At 34.7% G+C, this 15049-nt stretch overlaps 1 protein-coding gene across 3 annotated transcripts; it reads left to right on the forward strand.

Moving 5' to 3' along the window:
- The first annotated feature begins 8517 nt into the window (after window positions 1–8517).
- LOC145122395 (uncharacterized) lies at window positions 8518–13097 on the forward strand. Of its 3 annotated transcripts, none has more exons than XM_079058000.1 (7): window positions 8518–9458; window positions 9648–9698; window positions 9780–9841; window positions 9955–9999; window positions 10085–10127; window positions 11676–11988; window positions 12827–13097. In XM_079058000.1, the coding sequence occupies exons 1-5, from the start codon at window positions 9369–9371 to the stop codon at window positions 10092–10094; spliced, it is 258 nt and encodes an 85-aa protein (XP_078914126.1). In that variant the 5' UTR covers window positions 8518–9368; the 3' UTR covers window positions 10095–10127; window positions 11676–11988; window positions 12827–13097. The 3 variants fall into 3 exon arrangements, with proteins under 3 accessions (XP_078914126.1, XP_078914127.1, XP_078914125.1); XM_079058001.1 differs by having other exon boundaries at window positions 10091–10127; XM_079057999.1 differs by lacking the exon at window positions 10085–10127.
- Window positions 13098–15049: the final 1952 nt, after the last annotated feature.

The following is a 15049-nucleotide window of genomic DNA, read 5'->3' on the forward strand; positions in this document are numbered from 1 at the left end:
GTTTCGCGTTTAATTAGGCTGAAAAGGTCTGATTTTTACTTTTATAAATATTTTTATAAAAATATTTCTAATATGAAAGTAAATATTAGGCTATAGCCTGAGTCCAAAAATGTTTTGGAATTTCTATTTGAGCTATGCAAGTCCTTTAACGGATAAAAACAGTTTTAGCAATTTTTTAGAAAATCAGTATAATACTGGTTTTGGATTCTTAAAACGGTCGTATCCTTTGCATACGAACTCCGTTTTTGACGTTCTTTATATTTTCAGAATCAGGGAGTCATGAACCACGAGACTAGAATGTTTGCTTTGCACACAACTGTTTATTACGAAAAGTTAGTTTTTCAGACGCATTCCTAAGGTTGCAGTTTGAGCTGTTTGATTTGTTTGCCAGATTACATATTTGTAAGTAAGATACCATATGGTATCTTACAATAGTTGAAATGAACTCATTTATTTCACATTAAAAGCACTAACATTCAATGCGTCAAATTACCAAAAGACTTACTATGAACTTGACTGTTCACAGTCTTTGACCTAACTTTCGGGATGTCACATGCATTCCTTGGACTGTTGGTTATGTACCATTGTATATAGGATGTTGTGTTGTAGTGATCAGCTCGATTTGTGTATGTATCCTTATATGATAGGATGCAACAGTAGTGGTATGTTGGTCAGAATACCAGTAGGCTGGTTATCATCTAGTGGTGTGCCTAGGGGCTATATGTAGTCATGTAGGATAGCCTGAGAACTCTTGATCTAGGCTTTCTTTCATGTTCCTTGTTTGGTTGTGGCTCTAGAGTAGGATCATCTGTTCAAGTCGCTATCTCACCATTGGTTATTTATGGTTATGCATTTCCATGTAGGTTAGCTGCTAGCGGAGAAGTGTGTTGGGAGGGGTTTAGTAGGCGGAGTGAATAGTATGATCAATAATTTTCTATATTATGTGTCTACTTGATCCTTTCTTGTTTATATGTCGACATATGTTGGTGGGTTAGGTTGAGGCAGTCATGTTGTGTGCTAAAGGCCAAGATACATGGTGTGGGTCGGCTGTAAGCCGTAGGCATGAAAGCTCGGGAAGAACGGGTGGGTTGAGGTGACAGGCCAACAAACGGGGGCTTTCCAGTCAGAAGACTATGGGCCAGGGGTATTCCAGTCCGATGACTGAGGACCCGATATGTATGCTTGTATATGTTCTGTTGTGTGCGGTATTTTGGGGGACCTCACTAAGTTTTGTGCTTACCAATTGTTTATTATAATACTCTAATTTTTGATAAATGTAATTGGGAATAGATGGTTTTTCTTGGAATGGATTTATAATTAGGAAATTTTACCTTAATAAACATGAAAATTTTTTGTTGTGAAAATGGGACGTTACAAAAACAATTCACTCTTTTTTTCCACATGATCAGACTTAACACCGAGGAAAGCTTCAATGGAATCACTACCTAGACAATCATCACAATACCTTCCGTCTTTCACAGATTCCCAAAGTTAGGAAGAAGCTTGACGGTGTGAACTAATAAACCAATTGTAACTTTTACTTAAACTTTATACCTTAATTAACCTTGCAAGCGAAAATAACATATTCCATAATTTCAGTCCTCAAGACTAGATAATTAAAAACCAGGCTCGACGCATCCTTAAGACCCTGTTACGTCAAATAAGCTTTCGCTGACGCAGTGAGCCCACCCATAGGGCCTAACTCCTATGCTTTCACTTTTTCCGAGAGCAACAAATATCATATCACACAGTTCTTCATTCGCTAGAGTTGTCTTTGAGATGACTTCTGATTTAATTAAACTTGATTCTTTGTATTTTTGCCTTAACCTTTGAGTTCTTCAATCGTCTTTTGAATTTCTTGAGATTTCTTTGATTAAGCGCTTCAACTTTGACTTGGGTATCGAATATGACTGTTAGTACACTTCTTTTTTCTTTGATTGTGTGGATCTAATATATAAGGGCTCTCTGTTACCGCGAATGTAACGCGTGTCAACAAATAGGTCCGTGTTTTGTGGGTCCAGACTTGTCAAGGAAGGTTCTTTTTAAACATTCAAAAGCAAATAATTATGAAACTGTTATTACCGCCCACACAGTGTTTCGGTACGTCATTTTTTAAATTTATTACAGCTAGCATCTCTACTCACGACGTTTTGCGACTCCTAGTTATGGGAACTATTACTAAACTTACCACTATCGATCTGATCGCTTCAGACATTCATTTACCATTTATATAGAGTTATCGAATGCAAGAATATCTTCATATCATGTAACTTTTCAAATATTTTAAACTTTTTTTCCATATATATATATATATATATATATATATATATATATATATATATATATATATATATATATATATGTAGAAAATAATAATAATAATGTTTTTGGGTTTTTTTTATGATTGCAGAAAAGTAAAAACATTAACATAAAAGATTTTTGGACTTTTTAAAAAAAAACTTTAATGCAAATGCAATGCCGAAAATAAAATGCAGAAAGGAAAATAAAATATGAAAAATTAACTAAAAAACTGAATATTTTAAAATTTTTAACTAAAGAATGCAAATAATGCAAAATTTTCACACTAACCCCCTCTCCAAGCTTAAAATGATGCATTGTCGTCAATGTTCAGAAACGAATGAACATCTCAATAAGGCATATAAAAACAAAAAGTTGCAGAGCTAGAAAAGAATGTACCTTATAAGTTTACAAAATTTTCTGATTTTGACGATGTTGTTGGCGAAAAATCTGAATTTCAACAACTTTGAAGATCCTCTGATTTCCCCAAACTTACTTAGGACTGCGACCATCTCTTTATTCAAAAAAGAAAAATAAACTAAAACTACGTGGGTTGCCTCTCGAAAAACCGCCCTTTTTTAAAGTTGTTGGCTCAACTTTGCCCAACCATATTTTCTTTTAACTGGTAAATGTGGGGCTCATCTTCAACTTAATTCATTTTCTCGTCACTCCGGATCCCTTAGATATGGTAGAATTGGTAGATCTGGAACTTGCTCAACACAGAAAATTTTTAGATTCTTATCAGATAGGTCGTTTTTCTTTAGATTTTTTATTCTCTTTCTTTTTTCTAATTTTGTTTTCAGAAATAAATTTTCTTCCTCGCTAAGCTTATATTTTTCTGTCTGCTCCTTCTCTGATGCTTCTTCAACAGAAATCAGATGCTCATCTTCAGGTTTATCTGCTTCTGTTAACTTCTTTTCGGCAGTCATTTTCTCTTCTTATTCTCTAAGCTTTCCCTCATCAAGGTCTTTTGATGTGTTAGATAATTTTCTGTCTATAAATATTTCTTGCATAGAAACATTATAAAACTCACAGCAGTCCTCAAACAAAGGACTAATGGTACCTAAAAAATTAACAGAAGGAAAATCAACATCATTCATTTTAAAATTAACCACTTCCTCGTCAAACTCCATTAAAATTTTGCTATTAAAAACATCTATTTTTGTTTTTTGCAGATTTCATGAATGGCCTGCCTAAAATAATAGAGTTTGTATCTCATATGTCCAAATTACCCATGTCCCGGATATAAATATCAGCGGGAACGATCAAATCATTCACTTGGGCAGGAACATCCTCAAGTACATATTTTGGGTATACTGTTGAGTGTTGAGTGGTCAACCAACTGGATAATAGTCCCAATCCTTTTTAAAGTTCCCAATTTTAATTTTCAAAAACAAAATAGGGAAGGACATTGACTGCAGCTCCTAGGTCAAGCATGGCTTTTGGAAAATTAAGGTCACCCAATTTACAAGGAATCGAGAAAACTCCCAGATCCTTGCACTTTGGAGGTAAACCCTTTTGCAAAATAGCAAAAATGTTTTCACCAACTTTTAATATTTCGTTAATTTTAAATTTTTTCTTTGAAACACAAAATTCCTTTAAAAATTTGGCATAACGATGGATGTGTTTTATAACATCTAAAAGTGGAAGATTTACCTCCACCTTATGGAAGATTTCTGTGATCTCATCCTCTCGCTCGCGCTTCATACTCTTCAATCGTGATGGGAATGACGGTAAGGGCTTGTACTCCTTCAGAACTTGCTTGGGCTGCTTAGGAGTTACTTTTTCTTCCACATTTTCAGTTACCACCTCTTTAGATTCTTTTCAGTTTCTTCTCTGTCAGATCCAAATTTGTTTGGGTCTTCATAATTCTTCCCACTTCTCAAGGAAATTGCGCTTACATTATGCTTCCGATTATGTTCAGTTTGCGCAGGTAGTTTTCCTTGAGACTCCAGTCGACTCACAAAAGTGGCAAGCTGAGACATTTGTTGTTCCAGATTTTTTTATACTTGCTCTGGTTTCATTATAAAATGCATGAGTGCTGGTGGCAAGGCTCTCCACTATATCTTACAAGGACAAGCTAGAACAACTGGCTTGCTAATTTGGAAGTTGGTCCTAAAATTGCTGCTGCTGATAATTCGACTGCTGAAAACCCGACGGCTGAAAATTTCGTTGCTGCTGAAATCTGGGTGAATTCTGATACTGCTGTCGTTGCTGAAAATTGTTCCGATAATTCTGCTGATAGCCTTCGACAAATTTTACTGCAATTGTATCCTCTTTCAATAATAGACACATGTCAGTGGTATGATCAGTCTTCAAGCATATCCCATACTTCTTCTTGGCAACCACTTTTTCTTTTTTCAGCAGCAACACTACTTTCATGAGTTTAGAAATATGGGTTTTAAGGTAGCATTGCTGATTTCTTTTACTCCCTTTGGCTGATCTGGATACCATTCTTCTTTAGTTGTTGAATGCTTTGACTTTATCGTCGACTTCTCGATCAGTTCCCGGATTTCTGTTGGTGTCATATCGCCTAGAGATTCGGCACTTGAAGCACTTATCAAGTGCCTCTCCATGGGTGTCATACCTTCGTATAAATAGTTATAGAGCTGATAATCGCTGGCTCCATGTTTTGGGTAACGAACCAACAACTTTTTTAATCTCTCCCAATATATATATATATGTAGAGCTTCTCTTCTTCCTTGTTTATTACCAATGATTTCTCTATGAAGGTTCCGAATGGACTTGGGAACCAAGAGACAGAGATACAGGAGCATTACCCTGAATTGTTCACGGCACCGGACTTCGAGGACGAAGTCTAGTTCAAGTGGGGGAGAATGGTAACATCTCGATTTCAAGGTTTTTACCTATTACTCCTTTGATATGAGAATTGTTTGAAAATTGGACCATAATGGCATTTTTGTAATTTCGGGGGCTACTTGAGTACGTTGGGTGTACATTGCGTACGCATGACGTACGTAACCAGGGTGCAAACCCTAATTTTTAGGGTTTGGATCCTATTTAGACACCCTTATCTCCTAAGACTTGTTTCTTTCATTAGCCTCCAAGCCCCATTTTGACCCTTTGCAAACCCTAATCCATTTGAGAGCATCTTTGAGCCATTTGTGTGTGTTTTGGTGATATTGAAGGAGGAGGAAAGAAGAGGATACCATCTTAGAAGAGTGGATCACTTTGGATCCATAATCACATCACCATTCGACACCATTTGGAGGTAAACAACTTTGATCTTGTTGAAGTTCTTCTTAGATCTTGTTTAGTCATGGTTTTTTTGTTCATTTTGGTCCCATAAGCTAGGTATTATGAGTATGGGTTACTCTAATTCATATGAGCTCTCCTTTCAAATATTTTGGAGTGTTTAGAAGCATAAAAATGTGATATTGGTCATTAGTTTCCTTCCATGTATGAACTAGGATGTCTTAATGAGTTAAGTAGTTAGGGTTTTTGGTATTGAGTAGTTAATAGTCATGCAAGACCATAAAATTGGAAACTTTATGGTTAAGGACAACATTTGAGGACTAGATCTAGATTTTTGGATAAAAGAGCCTAGGGATTAAGCTCTTAATAGAAGGGTTTGGGTGGCAAGTGTGTACGCAGGGCGTATGCTATGGTATGCTGTGCGTACCTGGTCAACACCCCGATTCTTTGTCAAGCCTGAGTACGCTAAGCGTACAAGTTGAGTACGCCCAACATACTCAACTGAGTTAACTCGACTGTTTTTGTTGACTTTCGACTTTGACTATATTTTGACCTAATCTGACCTAAGGGTATTTTGGATATTTTCATTATAAGTTAATTTTGGTCATGTTCCAATGAATAGGTGACCAGTAGAGTTGATATTTAGAGTTGTGTCATGTTCAACGATCTTTTATGACTGAGAGGTGAGTTTTACTCATTGTTCTTGCGGGTTGAAGGCACCAATGCCAGCCCAACACGAAACCAAGCTGATACTTGTTACTTATGACAAGTTGACAAGAACAATTACAAATTCTATTACCTGATTAAACCCTAGCTAGGTGATGAGACTAATAAGAATTAAAAATCAAACATTCATTAGGATCTTTGAAACAACTAGATAGAAGCCCATAATGAAAACCAAATCTAACAACTGATCACATGAAAAGTACTAGTCTATTGTAGAACTGAAAACTAGGGTTTTCGCTAGACATGGCTAAAATCTGATAAAAACTAGTAAAGAGAAACATTAAACTACTGAATCTGACTAACTGAGAGACATGATCCACAATCTTTAGATCTTCAAAAATCGTTGAAATCGCAGAGAAATCGCCTCAAAAATCGTCTTTTCATCGTCTAGAGCTTCAGGAATCGGTCAACCTTTAATCTGATCAGAGAAGCGTCCTATATATGAGCAAGAGTCTTCGTGAGTAAGAAACCCAAAAATTCGATTGCTTTTTGAGAAACACGATCGAATTTTTTTAAGTCTTTGATCGAATTTTGCATTTTTTTTGATTTTTGGGAATTTCTGAAACTCCGAAGTGAAATTTCGATCGAAATTATGGGCAAAATTCAATCAAATTTATGTGTTTTTCTACTTTTTCACAAACATGAAAGTCGTTATTGGCTACTTTCATGAACCAAGATTAAGCCCTAATAAATCCCATTTAAAATAAGGTGATGGAGGTTGCGTTAAGGCCAGTAGTACTCCTCTTTTAAAATAAGGTGATGAAGGTTGTGGTGGTCGTCGGTGGTCTGTTAGGACTCATAGTTTTTTGCTACTTCGGTGACCACAACCGAAAATATATATGGTCATGTTGGTGGTGACTAGCGGCATACATCCATGGTTGCAGATGAAGGATGCCATCGACCACCACCATAACCATAAAAGACAAAAAAGATTTGTGAAGTAGGATAGCGATATTTATGAAATTCATGGCGAATGATGGAAATATGATGAAGAAAGGATTGAAATATTAGGAAGAATGAATGAATATTGGAATGATGAAACCTCTGGTTCAAGAATTTTCATCGAAGCGGGATGAACGATAGAGAAGAATTGGAGATTAGATATGCTTCCTTAGCGTAAGTTACATGAATGGTCCTTGTAGTATAGGGAAGTAATTGCAAAATACAAAACAAAATGAAAAAGAAAAAGAGGGTAAAAAGGTTATTTTATAGAAATTTAACAGAATTTTTTTGACGTCGTGTGTCGGAAGGACCATTTATGTAATATCAACAAATCACAAGGATCAAATTTCTCCATTTTTATATGTGCCTATTACACCATACCACATGGACCATTTTTGTAATTTTATGTAAAATATATGTTGTTTTAATATAATAAAAATGAAAGGAAGTGAAAGGTAACAATTTCCTGGGTTTTGAAGAGTGAAAGGGAGGGGGTGACGGGAAAATGAGGTGGCGTTGCGACAAAAAAATGAAAGGTGAAAGAAGAGTATACCCTCGAGCCTTATTTAAATAATATCACTCTCTACGGTACTAATGATATATATTACATGATGAACTAGTAGTGACTTAAAATGTGTATGTAAAACAAATTTCACTTCAGTCATGCCCATGAATTCTAAGAATTCAATTTGTACCGAAAACAATGACAAGAGCATCCCATTTTTCAGCATTCATGTGTTACATATAAAAGTATGTAGCTATTATTAACATCTAGTCCAAAATAAAATAAATTAACTTGAAAAAATAATTTATAAAATGCAAGATTATGTGCATACAGTTGAAAGGTTGAGTCAAACAAAAAGGAAACATAATCATTTAGATTCATGAATACGAAATATATTAAACCGAACCAAATATACAAAATAAATACAAAATGTAAAATTGGGCTAAGCAAACAAATTACCATTAAATAAAATCACATCTTTTACCCAATATATCTGCATACTCAACATATTTTTGTTAGAACCTGTATAATATAAGTCTAAAGAAGAATGAAAAAAAAAACTCATAGGAAATAAATTGAATTATGTGGATTTCATTACCGTAAGAAATTAATTGGTTATAAAATACTCTATTGTCTTCCCCATCTTTTACCCCAGTTGTAGATTTGTCAGAAACATTGTTTTGGTATTAACAAAAACAAACTAATTTATAATATAATAATATTAATTTTGAGTTCCTTATTACGGAACAGTAAATTGTTACTATTGGACCGTTATTTTTTTTTGGTTAAATCTGTTCCTCTTTCCCTCTTTCCCACCGCCTAAGGAAACCAATAACAATACGCTTGCTGTCACCGACTAAGCATCCCCACCGCCTCTGATCTTCATTTCAACATATCTTCCACCGCACTTTGTCATACGTTCCTCCAAACCCCTTCTCACCCCCCTTCTCCCTTCTTTCCTGCACCGCCTCCAGACCCTTCCCCACCGCCTCCATTAATCGACTTCTACCTTCCACTTCCTTCCACACTCCAAAGCTCTTCCAAACCAGTGAACCACCGCCTAGAGTGACCGCCTCATCTTTGAATTCTGTCTTCTTCAAAGATCTTCCCCCCATCAGCCACCACATTCCCCACCCCACCTCCACCTGTCTATTTACCTCTATAAAACTATATATATGCTGCTTCTTGAAGCCGTGGAAAATAATGGCGTCCGTTTTCCCCTTTTGCCATTGGGATCCTTTGTCCGACTGCTTCCCTGTTTCCATTCCTGACTCCGATTCGCATCTCTGGTGAAGTGGTCAATTTATAGGGAGCTTCTCCCCCAATTTCGCCTGCACCAGAAGGTAAGACGAACCATGGTTTTGCCAGAGTGCATCCATTTCGGTGGCATCTTCCCCATAATCGTAACTCATCTCTTCTCCTGTACGTTGGAACAGAGCCTAAGTTGGGGTTTGATTTGGAATTTTGACAAAGCTACGTCTTTATTTCAATAGGATTTATTTTTTCTATTTGGGTTTGCTTTAGACTTCCATCTTCACCAGTCGTATAATTTTTTTTGGTCTTTGATTTGGGTTTCCACATTCTCTGGTCCAACATTAGTTACAAAGTTCTTCAAAATTCGGTAGTGTGTTCGATTTTGCCCTTCACCACCGTCATCACCTTCATTACCCACTGAGCATACATGCCTCTATCCATCGTTGCCTGGGTTGGTCCTCAACAGTCAGCACACATACACGCAAAATGCCCACATATTTCAGAAGCAGCTAATAAGGTAAAACCGAGAGAATTTCTTCTTTTTTTTTGAAGTTTAGGTGTGTCGAATTAAAATCATTGTATGTGAGTGTTTCCGATGCATTGTGATTTTCTATTTCTTTGCTACTTCTGTATTAGACACCCCAACTATTTGAGAGAATGCCTGGAAGAAGGTTTAACCTGTTTATAAAAATTCAATATTTCTTAGATAGGTGGAACTTCAAGCGGATATGATGCAGAAAGTTGCACTGGATCAAAGGTATATTTTATTGTGTTCTCCTCATTGTCATAAGCAAGTGGAAAGAATCATAAACTTAAGATGGTATTTTGTCAACTACAGAGGCAACGGCTGCATGCGGATCCCACGAAGAAAACTCATTGCACATGTACCGGAGTTTATATGTAAGGTTTTTCACTTTTGTGGTACCATCAAAATTTAATATGGCATTTGAAGTTTCAATTTTGAATGTAAGGGTCTTAATTATTACTATATTTTATGATTTTCAACTTACTAGAATGATAGAGAAGGATGTTGATTATATGGTCCACTTTTTTAACAGGTAATACCTTTATGTCATGCAAGCTTCATTATTATTGTTATTTTTTTCTCCATTGAAAATGATTTGTCTTTCTATTTATCGTTAGTCTCAGATGACATTTAAGCTTGGCAAACTGGCCTCTTTGGAGGGTAAGCTCAGTATTTTACTTTTTTGTTTGTTCACTTGCTAATGTAGTTATGTTTAATTCTTTCAAACTCTATTGATTGAAAATTTACTTTTGTATTAAACTTTTTTGGTACCTATTCACCTGAAAAGTAACAATTAATTAGGGCTAGCAATTCTCGACACGACCCGCGACACGAAACGAAATAAATGGGTTTGGGTTGAGTTTTTCAACCCGCCAACCTGTTTATTAAACGGGTCATATATGGGTTTCTCAAAAAATAAACGGGTTGACCCGCCAACCCGTTTATATTTTTAATAAAAAAATTATTTTTAAATGTATTTGTGTAACAAGTATTAATATTTAATAAGTATTATATAATATATATCATTGATTCATAGACCATGTGACTGTTTTGACATTTTGACTCGTGGTGGATGGCCTAAGGTCGTAAGTCGTAACCTGTAAGGCTAAGTCTGTAACCATTTTGCCCATTTGCCCTAAATAATAATCTCAAAATCAAATCACGTATGAGTGCATCTCCCTCTTCCAGACTTCCAGTCTCCCAGTCTCCCACAGTCCCACTCTCCCCTCTGTTACTCTATGATCGAAATTAGGTATCGAAATGGTGTTGGAGAATTGACTTTGTTTTTTGGGAGAAAAAATAGGAATTGTGGCTATTACTTTAGCACTTGAATTATCTATGTTTGTATTAATGTTTAGTTTAAACATGTTTCTATGAATGTTTTTAATTTTCATTTGGATGTTTAAGACTTAAGTGTCTAAAATTTGGATATGTTTGCATCAACCATCAAGAATTTATTCATGTTTAATTGTCAAATTTATTTATGGAATCTGACCCACGAACCCAAATCTGACCCACGAACCTGTATAAATAAATGGGTTGACGGGTCATATATGGGTTTATGTTCCAAACCCGCCAACCCGTGACCCGCCAACCCGTAACCTGTATATTGTATATTTAAATAGGTCATGTTTGGGTTGGCATATTTTGACCCGCCAACCCGCCAACCCGCGACACGCCAACCCGAACACGACACGATTGCCAGGCCTACAATTAATTTCTCCAGTAGATTACTTACATGTATTGCAAGTTGCAACCCAATGTTGAAACCTTGAGTCTTTAACATAACTTTATTTATTTATTGTTTTGCATGTTTATAATGTAGTTAATCTTTTTTTTGAAAATACAAACATATTTGCTGTAAATTTTCAAATTTCTAATAATTTGTTTGAACATATAAATTCTTAAGGTCAGAAAAGGAAAACAAGAAAAACATTGGGCAGCGGTAAAAAAATATCTTTTATAGCATTCTATTTTTTGGAAATCGCCATTTATGGCATTCTACTTGGTAAAAATGTTTTTACCAACAAAGCCCACTTAGAAAGAAAAAAAAAAAAACCCAAAAAAAAGACCTGTGCCTGGTGATGGAGTAGGTTCAGTTTCATAAAATTTATATAGCTTGATGATTGTTATTACTTTGATGTGGGTTTTGTCAATATGTTTGAAACCATCGATTGTGGTTTTGCTTTCTAATAAGGGTTGTTGCAGTTGTCGCTTTTCTTCTACATGGCTCAAAGTAAGAGACTTAAACGAACTAAGAGTTGTCATCGGCATCAAAGGAGGTGAAGTAGTTATGAAAGCAGATGGTCCCCCCATTCACCATACTCATTAAGATGGTTCTCTTAGGGTCTTTCTTCTTTTTTTTCTATCAAGGAAAAATTTGTAAAAAGTCAGATGGAAATTGTAGGATACAATGACTAGAAAATCTGCAGATCTAGAAGAAGAGCTTCGTTGGACCGCTTAAATAGTTGGTGGTTATGTTGAAGCAGTTTTCAACAGCCTTGCAGCAAATTTCCCAAAGGTCTGTTTATATACCTGGTTGTGTGCTTACTAAATGTAATGTTGAGTATAGATAATTGTGGCCTATATTGCTTCTCTGTGGGAATGTGCCCTGCACATTTATTTTTCGTTTATTAGCATTCTCTATTAAGGGCTTGATAGTCATAGTTTTCCATAAGAAGTTAATTAACAAATCAAAAAAATATTAAATATAAACAAATGCCAAAACCATTATTAACATACACCCGAGAAATTGTATGCATGATAGTCCATTTCTTCCTATTTTGATTCTATCCAAATTAATTTAGTTAACTTCCACTTTTAGATGTACAGAAGTGTCCATTTCAGGAGTTATTTAACCTGGATGAAGCATTAGCATTCTAACTTGGATCTACAATCTGCATTCTTTTTTAACCTAGATGAAGCATCCCTTGCAAGGTTTTAAACATGGAATTACTTTGTTCAACATATTTCAACTTTTACGGTAAATTTCAGAAATCTCAGGGACAAAAAAATTTTTAGTACATCCTCTTATCAAAATATGTCTTAATTACATGAGACAACCTAATTTCCTTTGTTTATTATAACATTCTTCTATCAAAGTGCAGTGTTGTATTATAAATAAATGAAAGTAAGTTGTTCTTTCATTTATTCGTTTCTAATTTCTAATAGCACTCTAACTTCATTGTAGTCATCCTTTTATTTTCATGTCAATCTTAAGGGTATATTCGTCATATTTCGCTATTTGCCTAAAATAAACCTTTGCAATGCTTTTTTGGCTTACTTTTCGTTATAAACTTTAATTTACTTAATTGAAAACATTACTTTTTTTAAATAAAAATTTATTATTATTTTTGCAGGTTGGGTTTCTAAATGAAAAGCCTCTCCAGATAGCTGCATTAATAAGGAGCTTGGTTATGAAATAGAAGCACTTGAAGTTCGGAGTAACAGAAAGCACACTAATTCTTGGATTTAATTTATCGTTGTTCTTCAAAATTTCCAAAGTTGTATTTCAATTTGTTTGATAGACAAAAACAAAAGTAGGATGTTATAGTCAACAAATAAACTAAAGTAGTTTGTTATTTCTTGGCACTAGATTGTCCTTAATGATTCCATTCCAGAGTTGAAACATGATGCTATGATGGGAAGAATTTGAAGGAGGTTAATCATGTGAAACATGGATACATTTCAGCATGATAGAAAAAAAAAAAGCACACACCGACCCGGGCGAAGCCTGGGTACCTTGCTAGTTGTAATATAGGAAATGACAATAAAAAGCATAACAAATAATGATAATTTAACAAAATACCATAAAAAATGTTAAATGGAAATTTTCTGAAATTTAGGAACTTAAATCATATTTTGTAAAATCATTGTTTTTTAGTCTTTTACACGCAACATAGATTTGTGAGAAACATTATATTCGATATTAGCACAAATATCCTAATTGTGTACATTGAAATAAATAATAAGAAACATAACAAATAAAGAACTTCATATCGTAAGAAAATTAGATAATTTTTAACCATGCATTGTAACTTATGTCGTTGGTTTACCCATTTTTTACCTCAATCATAATATGTTAGCAAGAGCATCTTTGACATTAGCACAAGCATCTTGATTGTAAAAATAAAAAACAACAATAAAAAACAAAACAAATAAATATAATGTAACAAAATAGGCATCAATAAAATATGAATGGAAAATATTTCCATACCATATGAAACTACATAATTTAAACCATAGGTTATAACTTACTTCATTGGCTTCTCCGTCATTTAATTAGATATAAACTTGTCAGAAACAACATCTTCAATCTTACCACAAAAATCCTAATTGTATAACTAGAAAACCACAGTAAGTAACGTAACAAATAAACTAAACATAAATTAACACTAATAGAATTAGATAACTCCAACCAAATGTTGTATGTAACACTTGTTTTTCGGGTATGTTTTTATTACAACTATTTAAATTCTTATCATTGGAAAACAGGGTTTTAGGATGAAAGCATATATGCGGCACCTCCTAGTCTTGGTCTGCAACATCCCAAAATCAGAGTAAAATTTTCATTTTTTAAACACAACCCAATAACTTTAATTGTTTACACAACATTACTTCAAAAGTGATAGTCAATAATAAGAATATCCCAAAATCCAAATAACATAAAATATGAAGGATGTGCACTAGGGGTGAACATGGTGCGGTTTGGTGTTGTTTTAAGGGCAAATCGAACCGCAAAACGCATGGTGCGGTTTTTGCATTCTTAAAACCGTTGGGTGCGGTTTTGCAATGGTTCGGTTTTTCGGTTTTAAATGTGGTTTCGGTTTGTATCGGTGCGCTTTCGGTTTTAAATCGTGTTTAGAATTTGGTGCAGTTTTTTATGTTTTTTGGTGCGGTTTTTTAAAACTGTAAGAATTGAAAACCATGTGCATGTAAGCTTGTATTGTGCTGTTTTTTTTAAACCATTCATTTTCAGCTCAAAACAAAAATACATAATCAAAAATTGTAAGTCGCTTAAAATACAACATGTGATTACTCTCACAAACTAATTAATAATTGAAAGTTGGTTGATTTTGACTTAATTTGTTACAAGCTTATTTCATGTAATCGATTAGTACCTTTGACTAACAATAGAACATTTCTTTTGTACCCCATATAGTCTTACACAAACATAAAATAAACAAATAATAAATATATTATCGTTTATAAGTATTTTAAATAGCATGTATATAATATACATTGATTGATTTATTACTATACACGCTTGCGGTGCAGTTCGGTTTTGGTGGACCGGTTTTTTGGATAGAAACCGCACCGCACCGTTGACCTTCGGTTTTTGCAAAAATTAAATCCGCACCATTGGTTTTTGCATCGGTTTCGGTTTTTCGGTTGCGGTTTATTGCGGTTTTATCGGTTTTTCTTTAGTCGGTTTGGTTTTTGCTCGCCCCTAATGTGCACGATCATGTCTTCGTCTTGCCATGGTCATCTAAAGTACCTGAAACAATAAACTGAAACTGTAAGCTAAAGCTTAGTGAGTTGCCCCAAAGTAACACAACACAACATAACATATACAAACATTG

Source organism: Lactuca virosa, chromosome 6, assembly GCF_052849685.1.
Source record: "Lactuca virosa cultivar CGN04683 chromosome 6, Lactuca_virosa_CGN04683_v6, whole genome shotgun sequence".
Lineage (NCBI taxonomy): Eukaryota > Viridiplantae > Streptophyta > Magnoliopsida > Asterales > Asteraceae > Lactuca > Lactuca virosa.